The 16,713-nt window shown below is 48.1% G+C and overlaps 1 protein-coding gene across 2 annotated transcripts in view; it reads right to left on the bottom strand.

Annotated features, from left to right (window-relative positions):
• ADD2 (adducin 2) overlaps nucleotides 1-16,713 on the bottom strand; it is a 49,647-nt gene that overhangs the window by 27,540 nt on the left and 5,394 nt on the right. Inside the window, exons 2-7 of one of the 2 annotated variants that reach the window (XM_047781831.1) lie at nucleotides 16,010-16,229; nucleotides 14,290-14,428; nucleotides 6,796-6,947; nucleotides 6,313-6,393; nucleotides 2,320-2,469; nucleotides 7-150 (exon numbers count right to left, since the gene is read on the bottom strand). In XM_047781831.1, the coding sequence (XP_047637787.1) occupies nucleotides 7-150; nucleotides 2,320-2,469; nucleotides 6,313-6,393; nucleotides 6,796-6,947; nucleotides 14,290-14,428; nucleotides 16,010-16,192 (849 nt within the window). In that variant the 5' untranslated portion in view covers nucleotides 16,193-16,229. Of the gene's footprint in view, nucleotides 1-6; nucleotides 151-2,319; nucleotides 2,470-6,312; nucleotides 6,394-6,795; nucleotides 6,948-14,289; nucleotides 14,429-16,009; nucleotides 16,347-16,713 lie in introns of those variants that run through there. The other variant, XM_047781833.1, reaches the window with a different exon arrangement.

Genomic DNA, 16,713 nt, shown 5'->3' with positions numbered 1-16,713 from the left:
CCAAACCTTGCAGGTGGGTCCAAGGCACTTCTGCAGGTTGATCCGATCGGCTTCCTGCTCCATCTCGCCATTGAAGTCGAAGTAGGCCATGTCCCCCACCAGCAGGGCGTTGTGGGACACAGGCAGGAGGCCCCACTTCATGGCTGACACCTTTAGTGAGGCGATGGAATAGTTAGCCCTGCAACTCTCTCCTGCCACCCCACCGACCGTCCCTCTGTCACATTTGCCCTTTCCTGGGAGGGCACAGTCCAGGTGCATCTGGGGATGGGCGGGGGGAGGGAGGGAGCAGAGGTGAAAGGCACACCCTTCCCCTGGCTCGGCTCTGGCTTTCTCCCTGCCTCCTCTAATGTCTTCGTGTCACAGTTTTCCCAGCAGCCCTGTCAATGTATCACTTCTAAAACTGCTGCAAAGATGTTTGTCTTTCACTGTCTAACTTCACTTACTATGACAATCTCTAGGTCATATGATATCACTTATATGTGGAATCTGAAAAAAAAAGGATATGAATGAACTTATTTGCAGAACGGAAACAGACTCATAGATTTTGAAAAACTTCTGGTTATCAAAGGGGACAGGTGGGGGGTGGGGAGGGATGGACCGGGGGTTTGGGACTGGCACATGCACACTGAGCTATATGAAATGCCTGGCCAACAGGGACCTTCTATGTAGCACAGGGAACTCTACCCCATCTTCTGTGATAAACTATATGGGAAAAGAATCTGAAAGAGAATGGATGGGCCTATACATATAACTGAATCCCTCTGTTGTACAGCAGAAATTATCACAACCTTGTAAATCAATTATACTTCAATAAAACTTAAAAAAGGAAAATAAATAAATAATAAAACTGCTACAAAGGATAACAAATGAACCTATCTACAGAAAAGAAACAAACTCATGGACATGGACATGGACTTGTGGTTGCCAAGGGGGAAGGGGAGAGGATGGGACGGACTGGGAGTTTGGGGTTAGGAGATGTAAACCACTGAGCTTGGAGTGGATAAGCAATGAGGTCCTGCTATACAGCACAGCAAACTATATCCAGTCACTTGTGACGCGGTGTGACGGAGGATAAGGTGAGAGAAAGAATGTGTATACACACATATACATGTATATGTGTGTATGACTGGGTCACTTTGCTGTACAACAGGTATTGGCAGAACATTGTAAATCAACTATCATAAAAACCATTTTTTTAAATTGCTGCAAAGAATAAACTCGAGGGATGGTGCACTGCTTCTCACTCCAGCTTGGCTCTTATCCTAGGACCTGGGAAGAGGCTGGGCTGGTGGACTTGGCACCAGGCGGGGGTGAAGCAGGGTCCCTGGGGTGAGTTGATCAAGACCCTCCACCTGGGGGTCAGTGCAGAAGCAGCCACGACAACACCTCGCTGACAGGGAGGCCCATTGAAAAGCCCCATCTGACTCAAGAAGGGGCCATGCAAGTGCCAGGGAACAGGGTTAAAACCTAGGCTGCAACCTCCATGCCGCAATCCCCGCCTTTTACTAAAAGCAAGGAGCGTGGAGAGGTTAGGAGAGCCTCTTGCCCTCTTCCACTCATCTTGCCCCACATGTAAGCCCTGGCATGTACATCACCCAGGCTTAGTCCAAATTCTGGAAGGTCTGAGTGCTTGTAACTGGTGTTCTTTGTGGAGAAAGGCACAGGCCAGCGACAGGTCTGCTCTCTCCTGTGGCTGTGTGGCCCGGGGTGAGAGCTGAGGGAACCCCCAGAACTGCATGTCTCTGTCTTTCCAAGTGCATTGCAGTGTCCTAGGTAGACATGGAGAAATGCCCAGGGACCCTGGGGACAGCCTGCTCCTTGAGGGCTTCCTTCTGCTCTCTCCCAGTTCTCCTTGCTCCCATCCCAGCGCTCAGCCTGTCCTGTGAAAAGTGGGCACAGTGCCAGTTCCCACCATCTAATCTTCTATCAAGACCTGCCCTTGCAGAGCCTGGGCTGTGGGGGCAGGTGCCAGCCTGATCTAAGCAGGGACACAGGGACGCCGGCATGCGTAGAAGTGGTGCTGGTCTGCATATAAAGTATGTGGGGTCCGGGGGAGCAGACATCACCCATCTTCCCCTCTCTCCCCAGCTGAGACGTCCAAGGTTAGAACAATGGAGCGGAGGAAGTTGCCTCCATGGGTGTTCCCTTTCGTGGCCTTGGCCTGAGTTCCAGGGCATCTTTCCAGGACTGTTTTAAATGGTGAGATGGCTCTTAGCTTGGGGGCTTATGTCATTCCTCGAGGAGACTCTCAGAGAGAAGGGCCACAGGTCTGCGGCCAGACTCGGGGACTGAAATGCTGGCTGAGAAGCCCACACTCACCGCCGCGGTGGCTGGGGTGTGAAGGTGGATGATGCAGCGGACGTCGGGTCTGGCAGCGTAGATGGCGGAGTGCAGACAGAAGCCTGTGGTGTCCACCGGGAAGCAGCTGCTGCCCTTCTCCACCACCTCTCCCAGGATGTTCACCTTGATCTGGGTGGGAGGGGAAGAGAGACTTCCGGCCACTGCCACCGGCAGGCAGAGGCCCCTTGATCCCCTCCCCACAGATGGGCCAGGCGCTTCCCGCCTGCATCCACTCTCCACCACACCATGGACAACGTTTGTGCTTGGCGTGGGGGCCAGGGACCCTGTTCCGCCCTCAGAGTGAGCACGTGGGCTAATGGGAAGTAAAAGTGATTATGATTCAGTGGGACAAATGCCAGCACAGAGCTTCTCAAACTTGACCGTGCCTAAGAATCAGCTGGTGATCCTGTCAAAATGCAGATTCAGATTCAGTAAAAGGCCAAGAAAGCGGCCTGAGAGTCTGCATTTCTAATGCCTTCCCAGGGATACCTCTACTGTGGGGCCACAGACCACCCTTGGCGAGGCAGTGCAAGAAGGGTCATTCACAGAAATCTCTAGAAGCAGACAGGGGGAGTTTAATCCCTGGAGAACAGGAGGGACAGAAAAGCCATCCCAGAGTAACACCTAAAATAAGCCTTTTTCTTTTTTTTTTTTGTCTTTTTGCCATTTCTTGGGCCGCTCCCGCAGCATATGGAGGTTCCCAGGTTAGGGGTCAAATCGGAGCTGTAGCTGCTGGCCTGCACCAGAGCCACAGCAACGCAGGATCCCAGCCGCGTCTGCGACCTACACCACAGCTCACGGCAACGCCGGATCGTTAACCCACTGAGCAAGGGCAGGGATCGAACCTGCAACCTCATGGTTCTTAGTCGGATTCATTAACCACTGCGCCACGATGGGAACTCCAAATAAGCCTTTTTCTTTCTTTCCACTTTTTTTTTTTTTTTTTTTTTTTGGCTGCACCTGTGGCATGTGGAAGTTCCTGGGCCAGGGATCGAACCCCTGCCACAGCAGTGACCTGAGCCACTACAGTGACAACACCAGATCCTTAACCTGCTGTGCCACAAAAGAACTCTTTTCTCCGCTTTTTACTTGGAAAAAAATTTTAATCATTCACAAAGGTAAAGACCACAATAAAATGAACACCCGTTTACCAGTCACCTGAAAGCTAGGTCTTAAAGGACAAATAGAAAGTAGTTACTAGTCTTACAATCGCGTTTGACTCCAAGTGGCTAGTGGGTGTCATGGCTAAAACTCACACACCTGTGTGTGCGTGTGTGCACGCGCGCTTGCATGTGTATGCACGTGTGCATGCGTGCTTGCATTTGTGTGTGTGAGGGGGCACCATGGCCACAGCTAAGCCATGGTGCCCCCTGCTTAACATAAACAACCTCAGTGAACATCATCAGAAAAGGCCGCTTTTGACTCTGGCACGGAAGACAAAAGCCACTCCTTAATCACGTCTACACACAGACACAAACAACCTTGTTCACATGCAAAAATGACCACCGCTACCTCCCAGCTAACAGGAGACACTCACTGCTACTGCACCATTGGTGGCTTGAGCCTCCCTCCATGCCTCCCCTCTGCTCCAAGGACTGCCCAGTGTCTGACAGCTGACTGCGCACCCCCCAGTGCCTCCTTCCTAGGCTCTTCCCCCACATCGCCAACACAACCCAAATCCTGAAACAGGCCACCCTGGGGCTCAACACACCATTCCTGGACGCAGTCTCCTAAAATCTAGCCTGACATCCAGGAGTAAAATGCCTAGAGTCAGTAAGTTGGGCTAACTAACTAGAGTTTAGGTTCCCCAGATTGCACTAGCTTTGGCCCCTCAAAACTGCAGTGCTGGGACATCCCAAATGCAGCACACAGGGCAGTTCTGCACACGCCTAGCATGCCCAGCTGGAGCCCAGACATGATGGTACCAAAGGAAGGATGGTGCCGCTGACAGCACTGGCTTAAGCAGATGCCAAGATGTTCAACAAACCATCTCTAACAAAAGTCTATTTTAAGTGACTTTTACAGGATGAACATGACTTCCAAGTGGCCTGACCTCCAGGGGTGGCAGCAACCCTCCCGTCTCACATACTTAAACCTGTGAGAGTCTGATGCAGACCCTGGGTTCCCTTCAGCCCAGCTCGCCCATCTCCTCGGCTGGGTGGCCCACTCTCACTTCCCTCTCCAGCGTGGTCTTTCTCTGCTCTCATGTGTTCCTTTTCTCAGCCTTGGATGTGTGATCTGTTGTCACTCAAGAATCTCTAGAGCCTAATAAGACAGCCACCATCCCACGCCTCCTCTTGAGAACTGCTCTGGGGCCGTGGGGTGTTCAGATGCTGCCATTGTGCAAATCTGACAAGCAGCCCAGTGCCAGGACACACTTCGAGAGGGAGCACAGGTTGGGATTTCGTCCTCCCCACTCCCATCTCTAGCCACACTCCTTCGTGCAGTGCATGAGCTGTACAACCACACATGGCAGCCTCAAGTCCACTCACAACCTGAACATCTCAAGCCTATGACTCACAAAACCTGTACCTCTCAGCCAGATCGCTTCTGCACCTTGGGCTAACCAGATCCCAGATGACTTCTCTCCTGACCCTGCCACCAGCTCCTCACACTCCATGCCACACCCCCAACCCAATTGCTCACCCGGCCCGCTGAGACCACTGGCCGAGAATTTCCTTCCCAGCTCACTGTAACAGCCCCCACTGGTGGTCCTGAGGTGGGTTTGCCTCCACACAGCTATCAGGGTGCAGCTTCTACAACTGGAACCTGATCACATCACCCACCTGCCCCATGATGCTTCGGAGGCTTTGCGTGTCCAACAGAATCAAGCCAACGCTCCATTTGCTATCTAGTCCTGCTCTCCTTCCCAGCCTCACCTCTAGACGGAATATGTGAGCCAGACTCAGCCGCTCTCCTGTCCTCAGGTTCACCGAGACCAGACGTGCACCTGGGTTTGGTGGGCTCCTGAGGACATGGTCACTTCTGCCCAGCCCCTCACTGTCGCCCTGGTCTGTGCCTGCTTATCCTGTGGGCTGCTGAGGACTCTGCTCCTTGACCACCGGTTCAACCTAGACACTCCTCCCAGTCCCCTCCACCTCTTCAGGCACCCGTTGGGCTCAGCGCCCCTCTTTATGCTCCCAAGCTTCCTTTGTCTCGAGTGTCTATCAGAGCACCTGCACTCCACGTTTCATCTCTGATGGCCTCACCTGTCTCCCCCTCCAAACTATAAATGCCTGAAAGCAGAGCCTGGGCCATCCCTGTGTCCATGGTCCCAGTCTGACTTGGCCATAACTGCCTTGGGTGACCCTGTGCAGGTCACTGACCTCCCCTGGCCACCAGTGTCCTCTCCCACCTGTAAAAGTGGCCTAGCCGGTCCTCCAGGTCCCTCCCTGCGCACATATTTTGAGATTTTGCCAGGCCGCTCTTTTGACTGAGTACCTGGATTCAACATCTGAGCGTGTCTCATGCCTGGCAGAGACCCCAGGCGGCATCCTCCTTTCCCAGGCACCTGGCACAGCAGCCACAGCCCTGCATCTAAGAAGCACTGGGCCTCTGCTTCTATGGCAATCCCTTCTACTACTTTCCTCGCTCCAACCAGAAATCCTTTCTGATCGAAAGCAATTCTGGAAGTTTCTTCCTACCCCAAGGCAGAAGGAGCAGGATGACAGAAAGGTCTCTCTCTCGTGGCACTGGCACTACAAGAATCTTGCATTGCTTTGGGACAATGTGTCCCGCCCCCCATCCCCTGCCAGCTAGGAGAGCGTCCCAACTCCAAACATTTGTGGTCCAATCCCAGGCTCAGAGGCCTCTCGGCCCATCTCTTCTCCTGCCTCCCTCCTACCGTGCTTGCTGCCTGCACCTCACATTTGGTCTCTTGGTCACAACATGCTCGGTTGCACTCAGCTTGTTTTGATGTCCATGTGACTTCTTTGTCAAGACTTGGGCAGTGAGATGCCAGACTGTACTTACCAGGCTGGATGCTGTGACTTCACTGCAAGAAACTCCCTTCGGGCTGATTAGGAAGTGGTCCTGCTCCTTGCTGACTCTCAGCTGGAGAAAAAAACACATGTTCTCAGCAGCAAGGATGGAGAAGGGTCATTTCCAATGACTCGCTGCTTGAATTCCCTCTTCTTCTAAATCCACGTCACCTAAATCTCCCCCCAACCCAACCACCCCCAGAACCCTTACCTCCTTTTGACCCTTGAGAGCTGAAGAGGACTCAGCCCTTATCTGGAGCTGGGGAAACGGAGCTACAAGGGGAATCTCCCAATGGTCAAGAGTACCCCTAGAAATGGGACCCAGAAATTCCTGGGTCCTCATCCAGAGAAGTGCTCAGTGGACAGGTTATCTATTTCAAGTAACCACAGGGGTTCGAAACCTTGGAAGGGCTCACTGAATCTTGGCCAAAGGCCACCAGTAGTGCCCTGCCCCACCCCTGGATGGGCTCCTCACTGTGACGTAGGTGTCACTCAGCTGGGCCCAGCCATAGAGGTCCAGGAGGCGGTAGACACTGCTGATCTTGCACCGCATGAGCCGCTCGCCCTTGGCCAGGTTCAAGGAGTCAGCTGTGTGGAGGTCATTGATGGGCGTCATCATGGAGAAATCTGCAGGCAGACAGGGCAGCTTTCAGGTCGGGGGCTCCTGTCTGTCCTTCCCTTCCTGGTCCCAGTCCTCTCCACATTCTCCCTGGCACTAGAATTGCACAAGAGACTTCTGCCGGCAGGGAATTCCACATCCTCTGACCCTGACCCCAGAAAAGAAAATCCATGGAATGGATAGTTGTGCCCAATAAAGTCCTCTGCTCATTTGGGTAAGAAGAGCATTGCTGGAGTTCCCTGGTGGCCTAGTGGTTAAGGACCTGGTGTTGCCACTGCTGTGGCTTGGGTTCCATCCCTAGCCTGGGAAGTTTTGTACGCTGCAGGCCCTGCCAAAAAAAAAAAAAAAAAGATTGGCATTGCTTTTGGTCAAAAGTCATGGTCAGAATCAAGGCCACAGAGTGAAAGGTCCTCAGCTTACCATAAATCCTAGAGATAGATGTTGAATAAAAGCACAAATGAATTTCTGAGTGGACATAAGGGGACATTTTATCAGTTAGCTTTTAATGAAGTTACTAATCATTAGACCCACTATTATTATATTGTTTGAACTATACCACGTAATATAACTTTTTCTTGGATTTGGAAACAGGGCAAACAGAAAGCCAAGTTAGCCAGGAAGTAAATTCCTCAACTTTTTCTGACAAGTCATAAACTTCCAGAAGTCAGGGTGGCTGTGGTTGGTTGAAGGGCTGGAGGCCTTGGGTGGGCCAGATCTGTTCCCCTCTGGATATGCAGTCTTTTGGTCATCATGGGTCTTTCTGGAAATTTTGGGGGGATGTGAAAGTAATATGGTAATGGGCCTAGAGAATTGATAGTCTTGTGCTCAGGGCACCCAAAGGCTCTAGGAGTTGACACCCAGTCTGTCTCATTAACCACAATCACCACCGCCTGCATGCCTCAGGAAGGCAGAGAAAGGCGACTGTTAGTCAGTGTCTGGGAAATAATAAAAGAATCAATAGAAAAGGGTTCTGGCTTGAAATAATGTCTGGCCTCCTGTAGCTGCCCTCTCTCAGCATCCCACTAAAGCTTTAATGGATTAAAATGCTCTTCGGAAGCTTGCACCATCTCTAGAAACCTCACTGCCACACCATGTGGTGTGTGTCCTGTGTTAGGTTTGTCATTAGTCGAAATGACAAGATAGTCTGCAAATATGAGGGTGGACAGGGGCATTAAGCCAGCAGAGCAAGCCACCAACACCCCATGTCAGGAAGATGGGCCCCAAGGACCTGTGCCCCCCAACGGTGGTACGCCTCCAGGGCATGTGTCCAGCACACAAAGTTGACAGGGACAGAAGTGGTCCAAAGGCCCACCTCAACTGTCAAGAAGAGCAACCGCAAAATCCCAAAGTCAAGGGTTTCTAATTCAAATGGAACAGTCTGGGATCCCTGCTTCCTCTCCAGTTCCCCAGACAAGTATTTACCTCTTCCCTTTCCCCCTGGCAGTGAGAAGGGTGACATATGAATAAGTCCCCAAAGCAAAGCGGTGGAGTGGGGTGGGGTGGAGACTGTTGTGGGGAGGGTCTTCAGACCCAGAGTTCTTTGAATCCTTCTCTTAGCCATAACAGTAACATCCCAGAGATGGGCAGGAGGCCAGGATGGGTCTAAAAACACTCACTCTGTTGTGTCCTCTGTGTCTTGTATCAAAGAGTCACCTCCCCAACCTTGTGGAGCTTCCCCTGAGGATGACCTCACCCACAGACCCAGAAGAGACTGGACTTCAGGGTCTTCACAGAAAGAGTGTTTATTCTGACCAATCTCACCAAAGTAAATATCTAACTGGGCCATTATTTCAAAGTACCTAAGGGAACAGAAAAAAAAAGAAAAGAAAAGAAAATCCACCAAACTCCCTGAAAGCTAAGACTGAAGGACATATATATAGAAGAAAGAAAAAAAAAATCCAAAACCAATCAAACAAAATTCCAAGGCAAATGGAACTAGGCAAAGAACAAGCTCTTTGGGCTTAAACTCATGACACTTGGCATTTTCCCTCTCCACATTTCCTGACTCAGATACCCTGGCGCACATCAACCATCACATTTTCAGGCGTCCAGCTGTCTTTCTGGCAGATGCTGATCAGAGGGGCCATGGGAATGCTTGGTCAGTCCTATTTTTCTCTTAAAAGGAAGAGTATAAGGTCAGAGACATGTACATAATGAGAAAGAATACGATAGATAGTGGGAGACAAAGACCAGCAAGCCTGGCATAGAAATTATCAGTATTGACATAACAGAAGGAAAACTTTCTGAACTGAAAGAAAAGAGCATGTGTATATACCATGTAAACTGAAAGGAACTGCTGCATTCCAGGAGAAAAGCCCATCAGAAGAAAAAAAAAATCTATCACTATATGCTTCCTGACACTTTTCTGATACATAAAGTTAAGGGGGAAAATGCATAAGCCGCTGGAAAAAAATTTGGTTATTTACATGGGAACCAATCATACATTGGTTCAGATTTCTCTGCTACAGCAGTAGATGCTGGACAATATTATAGGAGATTTACAAAGAGCAAACAAACACTAAAATAAGGTAACACAAAACAGGTAAAAGTAAAGGGACAATCAAGAGTATGTCAGGCAGGAGTTCCCGTGGTGACGCAGCGGAAACAAATCCGACTAGGAACCATGAGTTTGCGGATTCAGTCCCTGGCCTCACTCAGTGGGTTAAGGATCCGGCGTTGCTGTGGCTGTGGTGTAGGCCGGTGGCTACAGCTCCAATTGAATGCCTAGCCTGGGAACCTCTATATGCCGCGGATGCAGCCCTAAAAAGACAAAAAGACCAAAAAAAAAAAAAAGTACGTCAGGCAAATTAAAAAAAAAAACAAAAAACAAAAAAACAGAGGCCACGATTTATCTAAGTAGAAGTCAGGGAAAACAATATTCTTTCGGACAAAAAGGCCATTTTGTAAGTCATTTTATATGGGTTAAAGGCATAATCCACAAGGAAGCTACAGCTATTAAAACCCTTATGCTGTGAAACATATTTCCTCACAAAGCAGACATTATCAGAAATACAGAGAGAAATGAACAAAAGTCAAATAGCCTGGGAGTTAAAAACACAATTTTCATTTTTTATAAAGTCAAAAACAATAAATGAAGATAGAGATTAAATATTATTCCCCAGAGATAGAGTCTGCAACCACATATCATTTTAATAAGATATTAATGAAAAAGGAATGTACATGTGTATGTGTGACTGGGTCACTTTGCTGTACAGTAGAAAATTGACAGAACACTGTAAACCAGCTACAACGGAAAAAAAAAATCGCTTAAAAAAATGGAAAAAATAGGAGTTCCCATTGTGGCGCAGCGGAAACAAATCCGACTGGCAACCATGACGTTGCAGGTTCAATCCCTGGCCTCACTTGGTGGGTTAAGGATCCGGTGTCTCTGTGAGCTGTGGTGTAGGTCGCAGATGCGGCTCGGGTCTGCTGTTGCTTTGGCTATAGTGTAGGCCAGTGACTGCAGCTCTGATTCGACCCCTAGTCTGGGAACTTCCATATGCTGCGGGTGTGGCCCTAGAAAAAATTTTATTTGATTATAGAAAAAATATAAAGAACAAAATAAACCAAAGAAAAGTTATGGAAAAAATTAATAAATATAAAAACAAAATCAGTAAATCAGGAAGAAAATTAGTAGACCCTATATGTAAATCCAAGAATTGGCTTATGTGAGATGAAATATGAACAAACCAACATCTGGATTGGCCAATAAAGAGGAAACAGGAATACACAGTACCAGGAATGTGAACGGGTGTCATCTTATCCACAGCAAAAAGTTTAAATGATAAAAATAATATTGTAAATCATGCTAGTAATTCTTAAAGCCCATGAAATGGATTATTTTTATATAAAAGTATATGACCAAAATTTACTTAAGAAGCAGCAAAATAAAATTTTAAAGAGCTTTCAATGAAAATGAGGAAAAAAATGTTATCAAAAATATTCCAGGGAAGAGGTCCCAATGAGGCTCAGTGGGGTAAGGGGAATCCTCACGTTGTCTCTGTGAGGATGTGGGAATGAATAAAACAGTTCAATATTCAGAAATCTATTAATATAATTCATCACATCAATAGTCCAAGGAAAGGAAAAATCAATACATGCCCAAAATGCATTTTATAAAATCCAATATCCATTTCTGAGAAAAACCTGTATTACACTAGAATGAAAAGATATTTCCTCAACATGATAAAGAATAACTATCTCAAACTCTTGTGGTAAAAGAATTTCCATTAAAGTGAGAAGCAGACAAGGATGATTACTCTCTAATCTGTTATCAAACATTGTTCTGAGAGTTCTAGTGGATGGGATGAAAAAGCTGGAAAAATAGAGGAAATGGGATAGACTGGGAGTCTGGGGTTAACAGATGCAAACTGTTGCATTTGGTGTGGATAAGCAACAAAGTCCTGCTGTACAGCGCATGGAACTATACCTAGTCAGTAGTGATGGAACATGACGGAAAATAACATGAGAACAAGAATGTGTGTGTGTGTGTGTGTGTGTGTGTGTGTGTGTGTGAGTGACTGGGCCACTTTGCTGTACAGTAGAAAATTGACAGAACACTGTAAACCAACTATAATGGAAAAAATAAAAACCATTAAAATAAAACAACTGGAAAAATAAACCAAAGGGTAAATATTGAAATGAAAGATGAAAAATGACCACTATTTGCAGATTATTTTCTATATACAAAATCCAAAAGAATTAATTGAGAAGATATTAGAATTTATGAATTCAATAAGGGGTAAGTTTAAATATATATATGTATATTTATTAAATATATTTGTTCTATATATTTATAAATATATATTGGTATGTTAAATATATTATTAAATATACGTACATACATCCAATGATTTCCCTAGATGACAGCAATAACCAGAAAAAAAAGTTGGAGAGTCACTTAAAATGACAAAGTAACATAAAATTTCTGAGATAAACTTAATAAGACATTCTTAGGGACTACATGAAAACAACCACTAACTTTCCTGATGGATATTAAAGAAGACAAATAAATAGAAGATACACATCACTTCTGAAAAGATTTAAAATTCATTCATGCAACTATTTTTTAAGCACCTGTTATGGGCCAGCTACTTTTCTAAGTCCAGGACACTTGAACAGTGAACAAAACATACAAAGGTCCTTTCCCCCATGGAGCTTATATTCTGTTTTGTTTTGTTTTTTTGTCTTTTTGCCATTTCTTGGGCCGCTCCCATGGCATATGGAGGTTCCCAGGCTAGGGGTCTAATGGGAGCTGCAGCCACCAGCCTATGCCCAAGCCACAGCAATGCAGGATCTGAGCTGCGTCTGCAACCTACACCATAGCTCACGGCAACGCCAGATCCTTAACCCACTGAGCGAGGCCAGAGATCGAACCCGCAACTTCATGGTTCCTAGTCAGATTCGCTAACCACTGAGCCACGACAGGAACTCCGGGAGCTTATATTCTAATATAAAATTGTACATTTATAAATTCACCACCAAATTAATCTATTCATTTAATATAATCCCAATAAAAATGCCAAACTGAATTTTTTAAGGTAGATGGAGAGGCTTGACGAAATACTTCTAATGTTATTTTAAAGAATCAGCTTGTACAATGGTTGAGAAAAACTGGAGAGTGAATAATTAAGGGTATTCTACTGGATGATAAAATATGGGGAAGGTGTTTCTAAACATGGAATTAAAAGCAGAAAGCACAAAGGAAAATAATAACGGATCTAACTACACGGAAATTAGAGAATTCTACCACACAAAAATATCATGGACAAAATTAAAAGGCAAAGGAGACACTAGAAAAAATCTGCAATATATTTGACATGTAGTAGGGAAGCAGCCTTACTTTATAAAGATTTTTAACTCTGTAAGAAAAGGATATGCAAATAGGTAAATTGGCAAATTTACAAAAGTAAATTGTGACAGACAATTTACTACAAAAAGAAAATCATGCCCAATATGTATATGAAAATATATTCAATCGCATCAGTGATCAAATGCATATTAAACTACAATGGACAACTTATCACCTATCAAATTATAAGGATGAAACAAATGGTAGCACATACTATAGATCAGGGTAGAGGAAATGGGCACTCTTGCATTTCTGGTAGGAATCTAAATTTGCTCTGGCTTTCTCCAGGGTAATGTGGCATTATGCATTATAGCCGTTAAAACATGCATATAATTCAATCTAGCAATTCTACCTCTAGTAATTTATCTTAAAAAGTAGTCGTGGATATAATCACGGATTTATTGACAAGGATGTTTAGTGCATTGTCGTTCAAAATAGCAGAAAGCTGGAAACAACCTAAAAGTCCACAAATGGGAAATTGATTAAATAAACCATGGTATATGGGTAGAACAGCATAATCCACCAAAAATTATGTTACAGAACCATATTTTATTCCATGAAAAATCAGTCAAGACATGCTAAGGCTATTAAATTTGTGTGTATAATGTGATTCCAATTTTTTTGGCATAGTCTGCATGTATTAAAAGATGAAGGCTGAAAGGATACACAGCAAAATACTTGTAACAGTAATTTCTTGATTCACAGTAGTGATTTTTATTTCCCTTTCTCAATTATTTTCCTAATTTTCAACTCTAATCATCTTGTTGATGTTTGTGTCTTAAAGGTTGTGGGCAGAGCTTTGGAGCCCGGGAAAATGGGTTCATGCCTAGCCCTGGCTGCTCTCGGCTCTTGTCTATGGAGTCAGGTTGGCCTGTCCAGAGGCGGGTGGAGACACCAGCTCCAATGGCCTCCTCCCATCCTCCTCACCCCATTTCCAAGGGAGTGACTCCAGGGGATTGAGGAAAGAGCAGTCTGAGGGCTGGATGCTGTGAGGACACCAGGATTTTTCTTAGGTTCTGTACTCATAGCTAGAGTAACAGGGAGCAGAATCCTCCGTCTCCACTGTCCACTCCTGGGCCTCGGGCAGAAGCCATGTAAGGGACCTTGAGTTGCAAAGCTCTTCCCTTCATGCTGATCCACTTATAAGGGGTGGGGCTGGTGGGATCATACATAGGCTGCCTTGCCCAGTGTCATCACAGCCACAGTATCATCCTCCCCCTCCCCCTAGCCGAGCCAGAGGCAGGTTCTCCCTTAAGTCTCCATCCCTGCCCTCCCCCCCCCCCCTTTCCTATGTCTGGGCGTCAGGGATAATTCTCCTCTTGATATCACAGCAAAAGGAGCTCCAGGTACCTCTCTGGCTGCTGCTCAGCTCCCCCAGGTCTGCTAATGCAGCTGCACCGCTCACTGTGTAGCCTGGCAACCGAGCTGCTTCCTGCTGCACCTTCCCCACCCCGCTTCCTCCACCTCTGCTCCTGGCAGCTCCCCAGCTCCCCACGTACTCATGGAAGATGTTGGGAAGACTGCGTGGGAGGTGCTGGCCATGAAGTCCGCGATCTGCCGCAGGGCCCAGATGTTGGAGGAGTTGTTCCCCTTCTTCATCTGCTCCTGGATGAGGCCTTCCAGCTCCTCCCTGAAAGACTGAAGCAGGCCCCGAGGCGCTGGTCCTCCCAGGGCATCTCGTGTGCGAGACCAAGGGCCCCTCTTCCAAGTGCCCACCCCTAGTCCCTGGGTCAGCTAGGCCAGGGCCACAAGTGGGATATCTGGGCCCTAGAGGGCACTGGACAATCCTGTGCCCTTTGCCCTCTGGGCAATATTCCAGATTCCAGGTCCTTCCTTTGCCTTAGTGATAACCTAGACCCCCTCTTCCCATCAGACTTCGCTTTAGTGATTAAAAGACATTTTAAAAAGCAGAACTGAATAAAAAAGTGTGCCATCTTTCCTGTCCATCAGTCAGGCCTATGCTCTTCTGGGCCTCAGTTTCCTCATATACAGAAGGATTCAATGACTTCAGAGATCACTTCCACTTCTGAAGTCCTGCTACCCTAAGCGTGGCTTTTCAGACCATCGGGACACAAATAGGGCATGTCTGCCCACCAGGTGGCAGCCTGGAACCCTCAGGAGGAAACAGGGAACCACTTAGGGGTTGGGGAATCTACAAAAGGACAGTAGAAGCATGACCACCTCCTGTCCCCATTGCCTGCCTGAGAAGTCCCATTCTTCGGGCCCCAAAACTTGGGTTGGTACTAACTCTGCCACTTCTCCTCCCACACCTGTCATCCCATATTCCTCCAGACTCCCCAGTGTCACCTGTCACCAAGACCTCAGGCCCATCCCCCTTACTGCTCCTCTATGTGCCCTTTCAACCAGGGTCACACACAGTGCCCTGCTTACCCCGGGTCTCCAAAAGCCCGGGAGGGGCTGAGGCAGAGCCCATCCTGGCAGGTACCTGGATTTGCCAGCTCCATCCTTGAACTTCTCAGCACTTAGGAGCAGGCCCTGTTTCCTGAGGAGCCCCCAGCTCTACCAGCGGGAGGCTCCCGCTTGCCTCTTTCCACTGCTCTTCCTCCCCTCCAAGGACTGCATCACCTGCCTGCTTCACTGGTCCAGGAGGCTCACCCTCCCTCCTTCTCAGCCATCACCCGCCTCAAGGAAGAGCTCTGTGTCCACGCCAGGCAGGCACCAACTGACCTCAAGAGGGGCACCATGGCTCGGTGATCAGGACCTGCCCCCTGGGCCCTCCACTCTGCCACCTTCTGGAGCTCAGACCCACTTCACCCCTGCCCCAGTATCAAAGCCTTACTTGCCAGGACAGAGTTTCTGGTGTTTAGAAAAGGGAGCCCCAAATCTCCTACGTGACCCTCCCCCCACACCCCCACCCTTGGTTTACCTAAATCTATTACGTCATTGTTACAGCTTGTAGTGAGGAGAGAAAAGAAGGTTGGAAACTGAGACTCAGAAGGGGCACAAGTAACCGAGGTGGGGCTCCTGTCCTTCAGACCCAGCTCCCCCAACCACCCAGCCAAACCCTAAATGAGGATGTGCCAGCTGCCCATGCCTGGAGAGAGACCCAAACACCCACGTTACCAGGGCGTCTTGCTCAGTGAGTTTAAAATTGCTCAGATCCTGAACGAGCGGAAGAGCAGTTATTTATCTTTCAAGTGCAACGTCCCCCCACCCGCTTCCTCCTCCCCCTGCCCGCCTGGGGCAGACCCCACTCACTGGGCTCTGCAGGATCATGGTGACGCGCTTCTTCTGCTCCATCAGGTTGAAGTCCTGCCGCAGGTCCGCCGCACGATTGCGAAGGCGCAGGTACTCAGGGTCTTCCTCAGAGAAGCGGTCGAAGTACTGCCGCCCCTGCGCGGGCGGCGGGGAGGCGGCCTCGGGGACCGTCTCTTCACTCATTGTCCTCCTGGTGGGTTTATGGTCCACTCCTGGAACCCTGCAGAGAAGGGAGGAGGCTGTTCCCAGTCGGGGTACACGACTCCTAAAGCAGAGGGCTTGGATTCCGCGGCATTCGCGGTGGGATGCGGCTATACCCGGGAGGGTGTGAGTGGGACCGCGCGGGTTGGAGGACAGGGCTCCGCGGCTACCGGCCTATAGGGGGCGCTGATGCACCGTCCGACTAAGTGGAAATTTGTCACCAGCTCCAGGCCCCCGGGCTTCAGCCCCTACTCTGGTTCAAGCGGTCTGGTCTCCCAGGGTGAGGGCGACCTGCAGACTTTGGCGGCAGTTCTGTAATGCTTATCTACACAGTGTAAACTTGTTCACTGGGAAATCGGACTTGATGTAAAATGTAAACCTTCTAAGACGCCTCCTAAAAACATTATGTGGGAAATTCACAAAAAGAGAACGGGGAACGTCTAAGAGGCGGTAAATGCTTCCCGCAGGGCTTTTCTTTACAACTTTGTCTTTGCCCTGGCCTC

Source organism: Phacochoerus africanus, chromosome 5 (assembly GCF_016906955.1).
Source record: "Phacochoerus africanus isolate WHEZ1 chromosome 5, ROS_Pafr_v1, whole genome shotgun sequence".
NCBI classification, from domain to species: Eukaryota; Metazoa; Chordata; class Mammalia; order Artiodactyla; family Suidae; genus Phacochoerus; species Phacochoerus africanus.
The sequence above is the reverse complement of the archived record's forward strand: the minus strand, read 5'-3'. Positions and strand labels throughout refer to the sequence as shown.